Source organism: Lipotes vexillifer, unplaced genomic scaffold (genome assembly GCF_000442215.2).
Source record: "Lipotes vexillifer unplaced genomic scaffold, Lipotes_vexillifer_v1.1 scaffold302, whole genome shotgun sequence".
In the NCBI taxonomy this organism is placed as follows: domain Eukaryota; kingdom Metazoa; phylum Chordata; class Mammalia; order Artiodactyla; family Lipotidae; genus Lipotes; species Lipotes vexillifer.
Genome location: NW_006798913.1, coordinates 1989629 through 2006692, shown reverse-complemented (window position 1 = coordinate 2006692; position 17064 = coordinate 1989629). Strand labels below are relative to the sequence as shown.

Sequence of the window (17064 nt, the reverse complement as noted above, 5' to 3'; positions counted from 1 at the left end):
AAAAAGCAAATGTCTAAAGCCAATGGCAAAATTTTCCTCAATTAATTCTCATATCCAAGAAACTGTGATAATATACAGGCAGCTGTGCATATGTCCAAAGGCCCAACAATCTACGATCAGCATGGGATCTGTGATCTGAATACCAGATCCTACAACTGTTCTAAGAGGCCAAAGAATCTGCATCAGAGTGATCAGTTTGGGAAATTCTCCCACAAGTTTAGTTGCAGTTAAGTGTAAGAAATTCCTCAAAATAGGAACTTTACCTATAACGGACTGAAGTCTAAGCCACACGTACAGCTTATTTGCATCACACAGTTATATAGGAAATGAAATAAATTTAAAGGCACCTCCAAAAATTATTTTTTAGAATGTGGGTTCCCCAAGGACAGAGAGAGGTTTTTTGAAGACACAAAGGGGTTAAAACCCTAACAGTGGGCCTAGAACATAAATGTCTCTGAATGAATAAATTTATGTAAAAGTGATCATGGTTTTACAAAACACCCAGTACCAAAGATGGCCCTACCTACCATCCTGAAACTTAGAAATGGATTACAAGAAAAGCATCTCTTCTTCACCTCTTCTCTTCAAAACATCTCATGCCTTTCCTCTTCATAGTTATGTTCAAGAGAGTCAGTAGTTTTTAGTTCCTAACGTTATCAGATTTTAATTTAGCTATGGTAGTGGTTTATAACACTACCTTGGGACAAAACTGAAAATAAGTATTCAAATGGGTGCCATATATTGTTTTTAATGGATTTCAGTGAAATCAAAAGATGAAAGAAGCATCTGTGACAGGGAACACTGCAAGATGATGACCTTGGTCTCCAGCCTGGACCAGAAAAGGGTGAAGTTTACAAAGCTGTGGGCACTTGTCCAGCTCATAAAAGTTTCCTGACATTCATCACCCTCCCAGAGATCAGAGCAAGCCTGGAAGGTTGATGTTGTCAGTGTTACCTGGCCCCATGCCTGGCTCCAAACCCAGGCCTCTAGAAGGGTCCCAGGATCCTGCCTTTCTGTGCTTTGTATGAAGCTAAAATCTCGTTTTGTCCACTGATTATGAAGAGCATCATTCTAGCCCAGGGGTATCAGACTGCTGACAACACAGCCAACAGCCACTTTAAAAATCATGCTAGTAGCAATGTGTTATTGGCCAAAAATATTTCAAATGTACCCACTGGGTGCCCCAAATTACATTTGTCATACAACAGAATATAAGTAGAAGTTAGTATTGTAAATGTAGAAAAGACTGACTGTTTGGTAGTAGTCTTATGTGTTTGTATTACTGTTAAAAGAAAAATGATTGTAAGATGTTGGTAATAAAATGAAGGAAATGGAGACTCCTTAATCCTCATAAAAATGTATCCTCTCTACCTGCTGAGATCATCTTTGAGGAAAACACATCCATATGCCAGGAACAACTTTAATCACGCATTTAATTCTAAAATTATGCTGTGGCTTAATTGGAATTAATTCTCCTTTGAGACGTTGCAATCTTTTTCTATTTCTTTGGCTGCCTGAGGACTAGAGGAGTCTTTTTCCTCAGCACATATCAAGGTAGTATTCCAGTTCTAGAATTAATCCATGTTTCCATTTCATTAAAAAGCCATAGCATTCATTTCATTTTTGTTTGTTTTGCTTTAGTTACATTAAAACTACTTTTACACAGGATGTAAATCAGTTTGTTAATACAGACCTAACTTAAAATGTGCTATGTCTATTTCACAGTTTCCGATGCTAAAAATACCTAACTTCCTAATTAAATGTAATAGAAGCAATCTTAATAATTATGCCGCTCCTGGTATTTCCTATTAAAATAATGGCCTTTATGTCACAACATCTCCTCTGCCAACATATACTGCCCTTGGACCCGTCATCCCGTGGGGACCAAAAGCTTCATTAAGACAGATCTGTTCTTGGGCTTGTTGGAAAGAGAGAAAAAACCAAACCAAAAAAAAAAAAAAAAAGCCTCCAGACTGAAAATGCACCCCTGAAGTGGGGAAGCTGCATCATCGTCGGGGCTGACCTGGCCCAGGACATGGCCCTGGTGCCTGTGTAGCGCTGGGTAAACTGCAGCCCAGGAAAACACAGAGTTCTCCATCCTTTTAGCCCCAGCCCCTCCTCCCTCCTCTAACCCCACGCTTCCTCCCCCTTCTCTCTGCTTGGCCTTAACCTGCCACAGTTCACCCCAGGGTAAGACAGCTTTCTTCCAGCCAGAAGACACTGGTCTCAGGCAACACCTAACATTAAGCTAAGTCAGTAGGGTATCTGTTTCCCTTGTTAACGCACAATAATGATTTCGGACTCTGTAACTAACAGATGCAACCAAATTCTGAAAGGCAGTAGCTTCACTGGCATTACAGTGTTTGCTTTCTATCTAGGCGGAAATGAGCCATTGCTACCCACCTGCTACAAGGAAGTACAGAAAAGATTTAAGACATGAAACTTTCAAACTCAAAATTATTGGTCACATGGAAGAAGAATAAACTTTTTCAAAACTTCTCTCCCCTCACATGAGGATTTTAAAATATGCTTGGAATCTAAGAAATGGCTAGACTCTCTCTGCCACTGTGGGTGGGGCTGAGACATTTACACAATTCCCCCATCAAGTCTGAATGTTCAAAAGGGCCGGCGGCCTCTCTGAGAAGTGGGCAAGGTGATAACTGAAGTGTGTACTTCTGTGAATCAGTGGTAACCCAACAGGAACCCACACAGAGTGTGACAGTGACACCCCCTCCGTCCCCCGGTCCATTCATGAACAAATGTTCATCAAGGACCTACAAGGGCCCAGGGATACAGCAGTGAACAAAAGAGACCAAGCATCTGTCCTGTAGAGCTTGGTGGTAACGCAGGAGAAGACAATGAACAAGGATGGGAGGGGAGCCTGGGGGAGAATGGGTACATGTATATGTATATGTATGGCTGAGCTGCTTTGCTGTGCACCTGAAACTATCACAACATTGTTAATCAGCTACACCCCAATATAAAATACGAAAAATATTTTCGTATTTGTAAAGATGACAAGTGGCCCAGGCAGGACTGGTCTTTGTCTGGGGATGAGGAGGTTGGGAATACGAGCCATGACAGCAATGTCAGACCAGCTAAACCACAGTAGAAGAAAGAGAAACGAACAGAGGTCAAGTTGTAACTCCCCCCAGAGGGAGACACACACCTTCCCCTCCCTTCCTCCCCTGCCCTTGGGGAAGTGATCACAAAAGTGGGGGAGAGCGGAGGGCATTCCATGGGACTACCTTGGGGCTGGATCTCTCTTTTCCCTCTTTTTTTTTACCTTCATCTCTTCTAGTTGCCTCTGCAGATTTTTAGGGTCCACGGCAACGGGTTCAGATAAGTGTCTGCTCGCCGTGGCCTCGCAAGCCTGGAGCCCAGAGAGAAGCCCACACGAAGCATCTTCATAGTGTTGGTATTTATCCACCAGATCTTTGAGGTTATTCCCAAGGACATTGCACTGAAAATCGAAAGAGAGAAGGGTGGGGATTAAAATCCACTACTTTTATATATAATCTTCAGGACCTATGGGTTACGCCACCTGTAAAACACCAGATTTCAACCAAAGTGAGCAAAAAATATAGGGTGAAGATTTTCTCCTTTATAGGAAGATGTTTCCTCTAACAAGTCAAAAACTAACCAATTCAAAAACATCTGCACGAGGGCTGGATCTTAATCCAGAATGAAGGGTTTAGCTGTCAATCATCAGAGGGGCTCGTCTCCATGGAGTTTACACACCACATGTAGAGTATGCATCAGATGGAAAGGTTTTCAAGGTGCTTCATAAATCACTTCTATAAGCTGCACAAGACTAATTAACACAAGGAGGGCAAATAATCTAGACCAGAAGGAAGCCAAGGCCAACAGCCAACAATGCTCTTCAAGACATTTGTGCAGCCTGGTCAGCTTATATTCTAAACAGGGACATGTTTTCTCAGTTTTGCTTTTTTTAAAACAAAACTCTCTTACTGGCCCAGGAGAATAATAAAATTGAAACAGTCTGTTATCTCTTAAATATTAAAATAATACACAGACCAAATATATGTGTAAAACGAATTCCTTGTGAAGGGAATTATCTGAGAGGAGGCTTCAGTTCTCAAGCTTCAGAGGCTGCAAACAGCAAACCACTGTTTAGACTCAAAATATACCCGCCACCTGCCGGGCAAAACAGGTATTACAGAGTTTTACAGCTAGAGCTGCCTGGAAATCACTCCAAATGAACTTAATAAATAACTTTACGTTCCTAATCTTTAAACATATTTTTCAGAAGTAAAGCAGATGAATAAGACTGAGGGAAGTAGGATGAAAATACTTTATTTTCCCTGCTTCAGTTTTCAGATTTCTTGCTTCTAATTCCAAAACTAAAGAGGACAGAACGAAAACTACACGTACAGATTCCTCATGCCTTAAAATGCAACTACCTTATTGCACAGAAAAGGAAACTATAAATAAAATGAAAAGACAACCTACGGAATTTGCAAACGATGCAACCAGCAAGGGCTTAATTTCCAAAATATACAAACAGCTCATACAACTCAACAACAAAAAACCAAACAACCCAATCAAAAAATGGGAAGGAGAACTATAGACATTTCTCCAAAGACACACAGATGGCCAAGAGGCACATGAAAAGATGCTCAACATCGCTAATTATCAGAGGAATGCAAATCAAAGCTACAATGAGGTATCACCTCACAGCGGGCAGAATGGCCATCATCAAAAAATCTACAAACAATAAATGCTGGAGAGGGTGTGGAGAAAAGGGAACCCTCCTGCACTGTTGGTGGGAATGCAAATTGATACAGCTACTGTGGAGAACAGTATGGAGGGTCCTTAAAAAACTAAAAATAGAGCTACCATATGACCACTACTGGGCATATGCCTTGAGAAAACTATAATTCAAAAAGATACATGTGGGCTTCCCTGGTGGCGCAGTGGTTGAGAGTCCGCCTGCCGATGCAGGGGACACGGGTTCGTGCCCCAGTCCGGGAAGATCCCACATGCCACGGAGCGGCTGGGCCCGTGAGCCATGGCCGCTGGGCCAGCGTGTCCGGAGCCTGTGCTCTGCAACGGGAGAGGCCACAGCAGTGAGAAGTCCGCGTACCGCAAAAAAAAAAAAAAAAGATGCATGCACCCCTGTGTTCAAGCAGAACTATTTACAATAGCCAAGACTTGGAAGCAACCTAAATGTCCACCGACAGATGAATGGATAAAGAAGATGTGGTACATATATATAATGGAGTATTTTTTAGGCATAATAATGAACAAAGTAATATCATTTGCAGCAACATGGATGGACATAGAGATTATCACAGTAAGTAAAGTAAGTCAGAAAGAGAAAGACAAATACCATATGATATCACTTATATATGGAATCTAAAATATGACACAAATGAAGTTATCTAGGAAATAGAAACAGACTCACAGACATAGAGAACAGACCTGTGGTTGCCAAGGTGGAGTGGGGTGGGGAGAGAAGGATTCAGAGTCTGGAATGAGCAGATGCAAACTATTATATAAGGATGGATAAACAACAAGCTCCTACTGTATAGCACAGGGAACTATAGTCAATATCCTGAGATAAACCATAATGAAAAGAATATGAAAAAGAATACATATGTATAACTGAAACACTTTGCTGTACAGCAGAAATTAACACAACATTGTAAATCAACTATACTTCAATTTAAAAAAAAATGAAATTACCTTCGTGTAGAGGGACCTGAAGCGGTCAGTGGCGTGGTCCAGCCTGCCCTGGACTTCCCTGTGGGTGGCAGAGGTGTCCAGGTGGCCCTGCTCAGCCCGGCCGCCTCCCTCTCTCCTGCTGCAAGACTTGGCTGCTTCCAACACTCTGTTCCCAGAGATCGTGATGTACCTCAAGTCTCCTTTGTGCGAAATGACATCTTCCGAGAAGCTCTTCTGCCTCTTCAGTTTGGCCGTCAGACCACCGAGGTCGTCGGCACCTGCTTCCAGGTTCTCCAGCTCTTGTTCTGACTGTTGCAGCCACAGCTCAAACTCGCCGTAGTCGGCGTCGAACTTCTCCAGCTCCTCTTGCAGGGAGTGGGTCAGCCGCATCCTCTTCTCTGACTCGGCCAGCGCGCTATCATAATGCGCCTTCAGCTCCTTGACGTTCCTCTGCAGCTTCTCCTTTTCTTCCGGGCAGAGGTGGTGGCCCTGCTTCTCCAGCAAGGCCTGGGCCGCCTGGGTGGCCACAAGGACAGCCTGGTGCTGGGCCGCAAGCTCCGCATGCCGGGCCTGCGGGAGAGCAGATCAGGCATCACGTGGATGCAGGACCCACAATCCCAGGACCCGCAGGCCTGCTTCCCATCAACCTGTCTAGGGTGCCCGCTGTTTCCCTCTTAACGGTGAACTTCCTAAAAGCAAAAGCTGCTTTGTGAGCAGCTAATTTTAAAATCTAATTTTAAAATTTCGAATCTTCTCTGGAAAGTACTGTTTTTGAGAAGGTTGGAAAAAATGGAACAAATTTCTGTTCCAGCCTTAAAACAAGCATCTACAATCTGCTCTCATTTTACTCATCCCTTCCTTATGAGCCCCCTGAAGGGACTGTCAATGTCTTTACCTAATTATTGATCAAGGAAGTACAATATTTTTTCTTAGGAAATGATCCTGAAAAGATATTTAATAGGAGAAAAAGAATCTATAATTTGAAACCTATAAAAACACTACGATAATCAGTAAGCAAGAACAACATACATTCAGAGAAGCCCAAAGGAAGTTAGAGGAACACGTATAATAAAGGAGCATCTTGGAGCTACTCAGCTGACTGGGTCTCAGTTTCCTGCATGTGGAAAAGGGGACAATAACCCTACACATCACAGGTTTGCTGAAAGGAGCACAGGAAACCGCACACAGAGAATGCTGCCTGTTGAGCCCGGCACATGTCAGGGATCAAAGTCCACCCTGGAGGCAAAAGCAGAGCGTCTGGCAGGTCACAGGTGTGGGGCAGAAAGGTCACAGGTGTGCACAGCTACCCGCCCTCAGCCCTCAGCCGTGTGGGCCTCGGCGGCCAGAGTCCCTTCCTCTCCAGCCATAACCAGCTTCTTCCATCCACCCCAATATGCCATTAAAATGTGGTAAACAGCGTAATGGAAAAGAATACAGAGAAGAATGCATACATGTGTATAACTGAGTCACTTTGCTGTACAGCAGAAACTAACACAACACTGTAAATCAACTCTACTTCAATTAAAAAAAAAAAAAAGCATAGTAATCCTTTTGGGCCATTTTCCACATTTCTTGTAATGGCTGACGTGGAGCCATACAGCCTGATCCCATCACCTCCGAGCTCCCTCTCCGACCTGGCCCTCCCCCTTCCCCACACGACACACTCGGCCTCCCACCTCTACCCCACCCCCACCCGCGGGCACATCTGGACCTCTTTCTCCAGCTGTTCTCTTGTCTGGTTCCAGCTCTACCCTCAGACACCTGCCTGCAACCCCTACCTCCTCTGAGTCTTTGCAGGAATCTCATCCCCCCGTGTGGACCTACTCGGATGAGGCTATTAACCCTGAAAGGTGGTCCCACCCCATCCGCCCACCCATACCTAACTTAGCAAAAAGTTACCACCTTCCAGCATCCCACAGAATTCCGATGTTTACTGCCTGCCCTATTATCGTCACCCCCCCAGCAGGCAAGCACCAAGACAGGGAATTTACTTTGCTCACTACCTAGAACAGAGCACTCAGGGGCTGAGAAAATATCATTCTATGCCATCAAGTGAAAAGGGTCAAGAAGCACTGCTGTGGGACAGCTGTTCCCGCGAAGTCTGATCCCAGCCGCCAGCCGAGAACAGACTCATCAATCCTCGTCCCCTTGTCTGTGACAGCGCCTGACACACAGTGGGCACAGGACAAATACTTTTGTCTAAATAACTTTTCTCCCGCAGGCTTTTCTCTCTCTTCGGTATCTGAATTATATTCAAACACCATCTCCGTGGTCAGACAGATGTATATAATACCTATAAAGTCACCCGACCCATCCCTTCCTTTTACAGATGAGCGGAGACAAGGCTGCAGGAGCAGAAGTACTGGGCCCAGGACACGTAGCGCAGAGAGTTAGTACGAGAGCCCTCGTGTCTCCCGGGCCTCTGGGCCATCTCTCCACTTTGCCAGGGGAGCAGGAATTTGTGAAGCGCTTTCAGATTCTCATACTCTTAACAGTGAAAAGTTCTGAAGGCAAACTTCATGCTGTGGCTAAAAACAAGTGTTTCCGGTAAGGCACCTGTATGTCTGGGTCCATCCGGGTATTTTTCACTCCTTTGGTCAAGTTACTAACCTTTCCTGACTCCTTTGTACCTGACTCACAGGTTCCTTTAGGAATTCATTAGATCTTTCATTTTAAGACACAATTACAGTCAGGCTCTGGAATAGCCCCTTGAAATTGTGATGTAATGAATAACCCAGCTCTTCTGGTTTCATTTCTACTTCCTGTACTAGAAGAGCTTCACAGAGAGCATTCTATTCCCAAGACTCCAAAGACAAAGACTCGGAGGCAAACAACAGAACTGCAAATGTTCCCGAGGCCCAGGCATCTGCCCATCAAAAGTCACACACTGAAATAAAATGATCAACTATGTGACTCTTTAAAAATGGCTTTCAAATGTTCCCTTGGCTCCTGTAGCAGCATTAATGTTAGCCCTAGATTTTTCATGCAGTGAATTTTCACTCCTCTTCTCAGCCACAGCCTTCACCAAAAAGATGACCTGAAGTCTGGAGAGAACTTGAGTAAACTCAGGAGGGCACAGCAAGCCCGGGCTGGAATTTAGCAGAGGGACTGAGCTCACAGCCTAGTTTAAAATCCCAACTCCATCCCTTACTAGAAGTGTAACCTCAGGCAAGACACCTCATTCTGTAAGTTACAGTTTCCCCATCTGTCAAATGAGATTAAGAATAACATTAATAATAATAATCTCATCACCATAATAATGATATTCTCATTTGACAGAGTGGTGGGGAGAACTAAATGAACAGAGTAATGAGTCACGATGGGAAGAGCTCTGAAGATTGCCTGGTCCACTGTCACTGCTTTACGAACATTAGCTATTATTGTTATTGCTATTAATTCCTTACAACTCTGCTTCATGCAGAAGAACACCACATCCAATGATGTATTTCCCACTGTTTTTCACTTGCTTAGAATTCTCACCATAACTTACATGGACATACTGATGACCCGAAAACAAGGACTTTACTCTCAAGGGTCCCTGAGGTTTGAAAAGATAACTCACGTGCTAAGTGCTTCCAGTCTTTACAGACCTGAAAATAGACTTTAACAAAATCATCTGTTTAAAACCACTCACCTTCATCTTCTGGTACTGCTGGTTCAGGTTCTCCTTGGTGGTCGCTACGTGCCCGTCAACATCCATATCCAACAGGTTACCATTAACTTCATCCTCTTCTCCCATCACCGACTTGCCATCATCCTCTTGAAAATGAGTCCCGTTCTGTTCAATGACCTGTTTCTGTTCCATCCCTGCCCTTCCTGAGTCTCTGTCAACATTCGCCAACCAGTCCAAAAGGTTTTCGATTTTGGTTTTGCTCTCTTCCAGCTGCTTTACAGCTGCAACCTAGGCAGGAAAGGTCATAATAGATAACCTTGAACGTGGGCCGAGGCAAGAGTGTTAAGACTTTCCAAAAGCAAATACTTAGATCATTGAAAATCAGAGTAGGGAAATTAAACCAGACCCACAATGAAAACTGAACACACTGAAATTAAGCCTTACAGTGACACACAGTTACCCTGAAGTTTCCACTGTTCTTAAAAACACATTCGAAAGTTTTAACTGTACTTAATGGACCTCACCCATTTCACAAGTAGAAAGCCTGACAATCCCACTTAAATTGTTTTTAAGAGTTTAACAAAGCCTACAAACTACTATGTATAAAATAAATAAGCTACTAAGATATACTGTACAACCCAGGGAAGATAGCCAATATTTTATAATAACTCTAAATGGAGCATAACCTTTAAAAATTATGGATCACTATGTTGTGCACCTGACACACATAATATTGCACATCAACTATACCTCAATAAATTTTTTTTTTTTTTAAAGTTCAACAAAGCCAATTCTTCAAACTTTGTAGTATTTGGTCAATTGCCTATATCAAAACCCAGAATTCTAGTCTCTGGCGCTAAGCATCCCTTACGACCACCTGATACCACGTAAAAAATCAAGGCACTGTTACACTCATCATTTTCAACAAAGCCATAAGAACAGGGTACCGCATATTTGAATAAGGACCTTTTCCGTTTCTTCCTTGATTGCTGTCGTCACAACTTTATCCAGCTCTTTTTTCGACTGTTCTGCCTTTAAATTAAGCTGTTCACACTTTATCTTAGCTTCATTAAGTTTCTGTTCAATCAGAGCCTTATCTTCTTGTGACAGTTTTTCACCACTCTCTTTTAAGAAGTTCTCTGTGTTTTTCACTATTTCTGCCAATGCCTGTGCACTTCCTTGCATATCTTTCTGTAATTCCTTATAACACAAAAGAAAAATAAAATCTTAATAAATTACTACCTATTTAATTCTTCCACAATTGTAATTCTAAAACAGGGTGGGGGGCGGGGCAGAGAAGAATCTAGCACATACAGGTTGTTAAAGCATATTCAATACTCTGTTAATTTGAGTTGGTTTATTCAAATCACAATATTTAATATAATTTGAAACCTCAGAGAACATTAAAGAAAGGTATGCGATTTGCAAGTTTAACAAATGGATGTGGTTTGTAAAACACTGAAAACAATTAAGTATTTACAAATCTATAATTTGTATATTTACAAATCTATAATTTGTATAGATTTGTATATAATCTATAATTTGTATATAATCTATAATCTGTAATCTATACAGATTTGCACATACCAGATTTTTTTACATTATGTGAGTACATTTAGAAAAGCTTTTAAATACATGGTAATATTATCTGTTCTGTTTTTAAACATTTAATTTTAACATATATCTGCTGCTCAGGATAAAAACAAATAGTTCTCAAAGTTATGAGCTAAATTATTCCTAATGTAATTTCTATACTAAGATGATGACTTCTTCTAAATACCAGAGCTCTATAAAATAAAATGTTCGCTTCTTTGCCCTAGCTGCTAGGAAGCTCAGAGTAAGATCTCTCCTCAACAGTTACAGCTTTCCTTCGTCTGGAGTTCTCTATGTAATTTTTCCTCCTTTACACTTTCATTCTCTATAGAGTACTATGTTTAACTCTTCATATTGTTTTTCTCCATAGTTTTATTTTAAGCCTCCCCAAATTTTTCTAGGAAGTATTTGAATTGAAAGAGATACTGTCCAGTTTTCCAAGCACCACTTAGTGAAGAGACTATCTTTTCCCCATTGCATATTTTTGCCTCCTGTGCTGTAGATTAAGTGACCATAGCTGTGTGAGTTTATCTCTGGGCTATTTAATCTGTTCCATTGATCTCTGTGTCTGTTTTTGTGCCAGTACCATCCTGTTTTATTACTATAGCATTGTAGGATGGTTTGAAATCCAGGAGTATGATAACTCTAGCTTTGTTCTTTCTCAAAGTTGCTTTGGCTATTTGGGGTCTTTTGTGGTTCCATATAAATTTTAGGATTATTTGTTCTAGTTCTGTGAAACATGCCATGGGTATTTTGATAGGGATCACAATGAATCTGTAGATTTCTTTGAGTGGTATGCACATTTTAACAATACCAATTCCTCTAATCCATGAATGCTATGTATAGAATACAAAAAATACAAGGATATATTGTACAGCACAGAGAATGCAGCCAATATGTTAGAATAATTTTAAATGGTGTATCATCTATTGTGTTGGCCAAGAAGTTCGTTCTGGTCTTTCCGTAAGATGTTACCGGAAAACCCGAAAGAACTTTTCGGCCAACCCAATATTAAATGTTGAATCACTGTGTTGTATATCTGAAACTAATATAATATTGTAAATCAACTATACTTTAAAATAAATAAATACTTTTTAATAAAGAAAGAGACACTCTTTACTGAGCCACTACTATATGACATTAACTGTGCTGGTCACTTTACATAAAATATCTATTTAAGTCTGACAATAACATGGCAGTGGAAGTTTGAGCAAAGGCAGTGAGGCCCAGAGAGATTAAGGTACAAAGCTGACAATGTGCAGAGTCTGGGACTGGAACCTGGATGATCTCATTACAATGAGAATGTTCTTTCTCCTGACACCAAAATAAAACTTTATCTGTCATTATTGTTTGGTCCTTCATTGAAAAAAAACACAAATTCCAGAGAACAATGAAAGGAATAGGATGGGGCTAAGAAAGAAAAAGAACCCAAACTCATGGCTATGTCTCCTGATTTGCAAGTGAGTTGGGCTTCAACAGATCCAGATTCTAACTCATCACAAAAAGTATTTCCACTATCAAATCTCCTTTATATCGCCTCCACTCGATATCTCACTAAAAAAAAAAAAAAGCCAGGAAAATTACCTGGCTTGTTGGAGCTGGACATATGACTCTTAGTATAAAGTTTCAAGCTCAGGTCTGGGGGCGTCTTGGGTGCACCTTGCCTCCGAAAAGCTAAAATGATGACTACTTTCCAATAACCTGAACTGCTTTCCAAATACTAGTAATCAGTCTTAACATCAACTCAACCCACTAATGCAAAGCTAGATTCTACCTCCTGCTTGGACTGGTACTTCTTTAACTCAGCCGTGCCGTCTCCAATCATGAAGGCTTCCTGGTGACCAATGAGGCGGTTCTCGGTTTGGGTGAGGAGGTCACAGATGCCCTGGAGTTTCTCTCTGTACTCCTGCTGACGCTCCTCCACCATCTGAAGGGAGCAAAAGCAAAGCCTCGTGAATGTGGCCACCAACTCATTACTGCCATAGCTCTTTATGAGAACACATTTTGCAAGTTTCCTCTATATACGCTCTCCTAAGTATGCTGTAAACATGATAGCAGTGGGGTGCACACTGAGCAAGGGACACAGAAAGTGAGAGCATGTCTCATGTACAAGGAATGAGATCCCTTTTGGATGACACAGCTCAACAGAACACTGGCCACGCATATGTGTAAGAGATGGAGCTTCTGACCGACAGGAAGAAACATCCCACTTTCTGAAGCTCTTGAAACCTGCGACACATACAATTAATTCTGCAAAAGGATATCAAAACAGAAGTTAGTCGTGATTTGTCTGTTAAAATATTCGATACGTGTAAACAGGTTACCGTGCTGGAGACCATGCTTGTGCTTCCAGAAGTGATCAAAGGAGCCTTGCACGCAATATCTCTCCTTAATCACTGTGGCTAATTCCATCCCCACCTCTGCTCATTATTGCTATTGGATGAACCACCTCAATATAATTCGTTAAATCACCCTAAGAGATTAATTCAGCCATTACTTGCATCTTTTGTTTTCCTTTTATATACATACTAGTTATTTATTCTATAGCCATAGATCATGTTGACTAGGAGCCTGACACATGCCGGGCAAGGTCCTGAGGGTTTTAAATTCTTTCTTTCATCGGTGCCCACAATACTACCGGGCAAGCACTGCTACGATTTCCAATTTCCCAATGAGAAAACTGGTTCAGTGACTTGCCCTGGGTCCCACAGCAAGTGAGTGGTATAAATGGGGTGTAAACTCAGGCAGCCTGGCTCCAGAGCCTGGCCCTACCCTGCCATGCCCGCCCACCTCCCAAAGGGAAAAGACACCCTTAACCTTCTCTACCCACATGTTCATCAATTTATCCCCGGAAATTTCTCAATGCATCCACATTTCCTCTTCCTAGAAAAAAAATCAAAACTCTCCTCTGAAAACAGTAGTTTGAGGGAGGTCATGAAAATTAAAAGCAACTAATTATAGCCTTCTTATGGCACACAGTACTTTTATACATTGTAGGATCACTATATTATACCCTGTTCACTCATTGCCAGTCCAGAAAATCTCTCCTGTCTTCTCTTATCCACAACCCCTGGGGTTTACATTACAGGTTTCACACTGAAGACCTAAATACCAAGAATTCCCACTCCGCAAAGAGAGGCGGACCTTCTGACGATCGAGATCTTGTTCTAGCTGTAACTGAGCCTCTAAATGTTCCACCTGGGTAGTTACTGATTCCTGCACGTCAAGGAAACCCTTCTGAGTTGTATTTAAGAGCCTCAGCAGTTGTCTGCTTTGGGAGGGAGACAGATCTTGTGCGTGTTCAGAGATGAAGAACTGCACGTCAAAGGCAGTGGTCTCCAGCTGCGTTTTGGTGTGTCCGAGGTCTTTTAACACATTCTGTGAACAAAGTAGTATGAGTTACCAACAGCGAGTTAAGCCACAATAGAAAGTTTCTGTTAACGATAACATTTATTATAAAAATATGCTTCTTCTATCAGGGATTCAAGCTTTTATTGACATTTTTTCACAATTCACTGAGTCAAGCCATTCATTCATACTGAATGGTAGTGATGAAATTATTTCAATACTATGGTCATTAATACATTAAAAAATAATCCCTCTCAGAATATATTAACCTTGTCTGGCAGAGTTACTTGAAATGTAACTCCGCCAAAAGGTAAAGATCTAACTTGTGTATGTTTAGCACATTGAAGGGAAACAACATTAAAATACTGAATGGATAAAGAAGATGGGGCACATATATACAATGGAATATTACTCAGCCATAAAATGAAACGAAACTGAGTTGTTTCTAATGAGGTGGACGGACCTAGAGTCTGTCATACAGAGTGAAGTAAGTCAGAAAGAGAAAAACAAATACCTTATGCTAACACATATATATGGAATCTTAAAAAAAAAATGGTTCTGAAGAACCTAGGGGCAGGACAGGATAAAGACGCAGACATAGAGAATGGACTTGAGGACACAGGGAGGGGGAAGGGTAAGCTGGGATGAAGTGAGAGAGTGGCATGGACATATACACACTACCAAATGTAAAATAGATAGCTAGCGGAAAGCAGCCACATAGCACAGGGAGATCAGCTCGGTGCTTTGTGACCACCCAGTGGGGTGGGATAGGGAGGGTGGGAGGGAGACACAAGAGGGAGGAGATATGGGGATATATGTATACATATAGCTGATTCACTTTGTTATACAGCAGAAACTAACACAACAATGTAAAGCAATTATACTCCAATAAAGATGTTAAAAAATATACTCCTTGCTAATATTTATAATATCCATGTAACTGTGGCAGCACATACACGAGACCGTGGGAATTTAAAACATAAATCCAATAGGCCAGAATTTCAGTTTTCTGACTCACAGGCCCAGGAGTGTCACTGCCCGCCATTCATGAGGGATGCTGTTCACATTAAGAACTTGGGGAAGAAAGGCATGACAGAAATGATTAATACCATGAAGCAGCTACAGGACTGATTTAAATGATTATGTCATTATGTGACTGATACATACATAAATACATAAATACCAACCTCAACATGCAGTGGTAGTAAGAGTTTTATAAAGTCTGCAGGGACCTCATCAGAATGACACCTGTAAGGTTGTGATTATTTTATAGCTGAGTCAACTGTGAACAAACACCTCTTAGAGAAAAAGGAAATAATCCTTTATAGCTTCAGCAAAGTCACATTTTTTCTAAACCTTTGTTACATTCAACCCACAGGTTTTCTGATGTACTTGGTCTTATTGACTTTGACACTTGCCTTGAGAAACTCCAAGCTTTGCTTTACGTGTCCAGGATCTTGAACCATCATGACCTCCACATCCTTCACAGATGTGCTCCTCTCTGATACCCAACGTGAGAACAACTGAAGTTTGTGCAGAAATTCTTCATGGGAAACTGCTAGTTTTGACTAGAAAATAAAGTTGCGTGTTCATTTCTGTCTGTCCCCAAATTTCAAATTCCTACAAATAATGATCCTGTGTCAAGAGCTTAACAGTTTATCATCATATGACTAAATTTTCAAACCCTCAGTTTTCTCCCAAACACTAGTTCTGACTCAACGTGAGACGGTCTGGTACCTACCATCTCGGAGTCAATAGCCAGCATGATGTGGTTCATTCTTTCCAAAGACAAGGCATGGAGGGAAGCAAAGGCCGCCTGCAGACTCTGGAGGCTTACACTCAGGTCCTCGAGATGTCCCCTGGGGAAGTCACCTGGCAGAGACTTTAAAAACTCCTCTGCCAGCGTCATGTCTTTTCTTAAAATCACACCAATTGGAGCCAAGCCCAATTCAAATGTCTGCAAAAAATACACATCCCAGATATACCTGGTGAGAAACACAAATATAACTAATATTCAAAATATAAAAATGCTCTTTTTAATTTTCCAAATTAATATCAGCTGACTACCCTCCATAATCGGCAGCAGACAATTCTTACCTCTAGCTGTTTAAGTTGGTTCTTCAAAGCTTCTAGATTGTTATCCAGAGACTCCTGGTTACCTAAGGGAGGCCTCATATCTTGAAGCAAAGCCAAATACTCGCACATCTTTGATCTGTGCTGTAAACACTGCTGTAGCTCATTGGAAAACTAAACACAAATGTGGACATGTTAATTCAATAGGCTTTATGCAGATTTTTCAAGCAAATAAAATGTATGGGATTATTCCCAAATGCAGCTACTTCCTTATAAAATGTAAAGTCTACTTACTTGTTCCATCAAGCCGTCTCCAGAAGCCATGTCTTTTGACCCTGAAATACATTCCAAACGGTCTGGGGATTCAGCGCATAGCTCCTCCAGCCTCCCGCCTCTTGGCAATGCTGATGAACAGACAGGAGAGTTTTCTTGTCCATTTTCTTTCATATTTTGTAAATTAAGGGAATGGGGGTTTTCTCTCTTGCTGTTAAGATCATGAAGAATGTGTGGCTTTTCATCCATCATCTCAGAAGCTGTAGATGATTTTTGATTCAATTCTCCACCCTGTCCTCCTTTCTCTGAATATCCATCAGCAAGCAGCTTGCAGAAAACATTTTCAAGTTGCAGAGGAAGAACTTCAGATGTCCTACCTCTTTTCTCTAGATCACACTCCACCTGAGTTAATTCTTTCATCAATTCAGATGCTCCTGTAATTTCCTGGCTATACTGATTTTGCTTAAGTATATCGA

General features: G+C 41.5%; 1 protein-coding gene across 3 annotated transcripts in view; it reads right to left on the bottom strand.

The window, feature by feature from the left end:
- Positions 1-17064, bottom strand: part of DST (dystonin) — a 496398-nt gene that overhangs the window by 124846 nt on the left and 354488 nt on the right. For all 3 annotated transcript variants that reach the window (XM_007471189.1, XM_007471190.1, XM_007471191.1), the window contains 5 exons: positions 12669-12821; positions 10268-10501; positions 9323-9589; positions 5710-6258; positions 3287-3463 (listed from right to left, as the gene is read on the bottom strand). In XM_007471189.1, the coding sequence (XP_007471251.1) occupies positions 3287-3463; positions 5710-6258; positions 9323-9589; positions 10268-10501; positions 12669-12821 (1380 nt within the window). The remainder of the gene's footprint in view (positions 1-3286; positions 3464-5709; positions 6259-9322; positions 9590-10267; positions 10502-12668; positions 12822-17064) is intronic.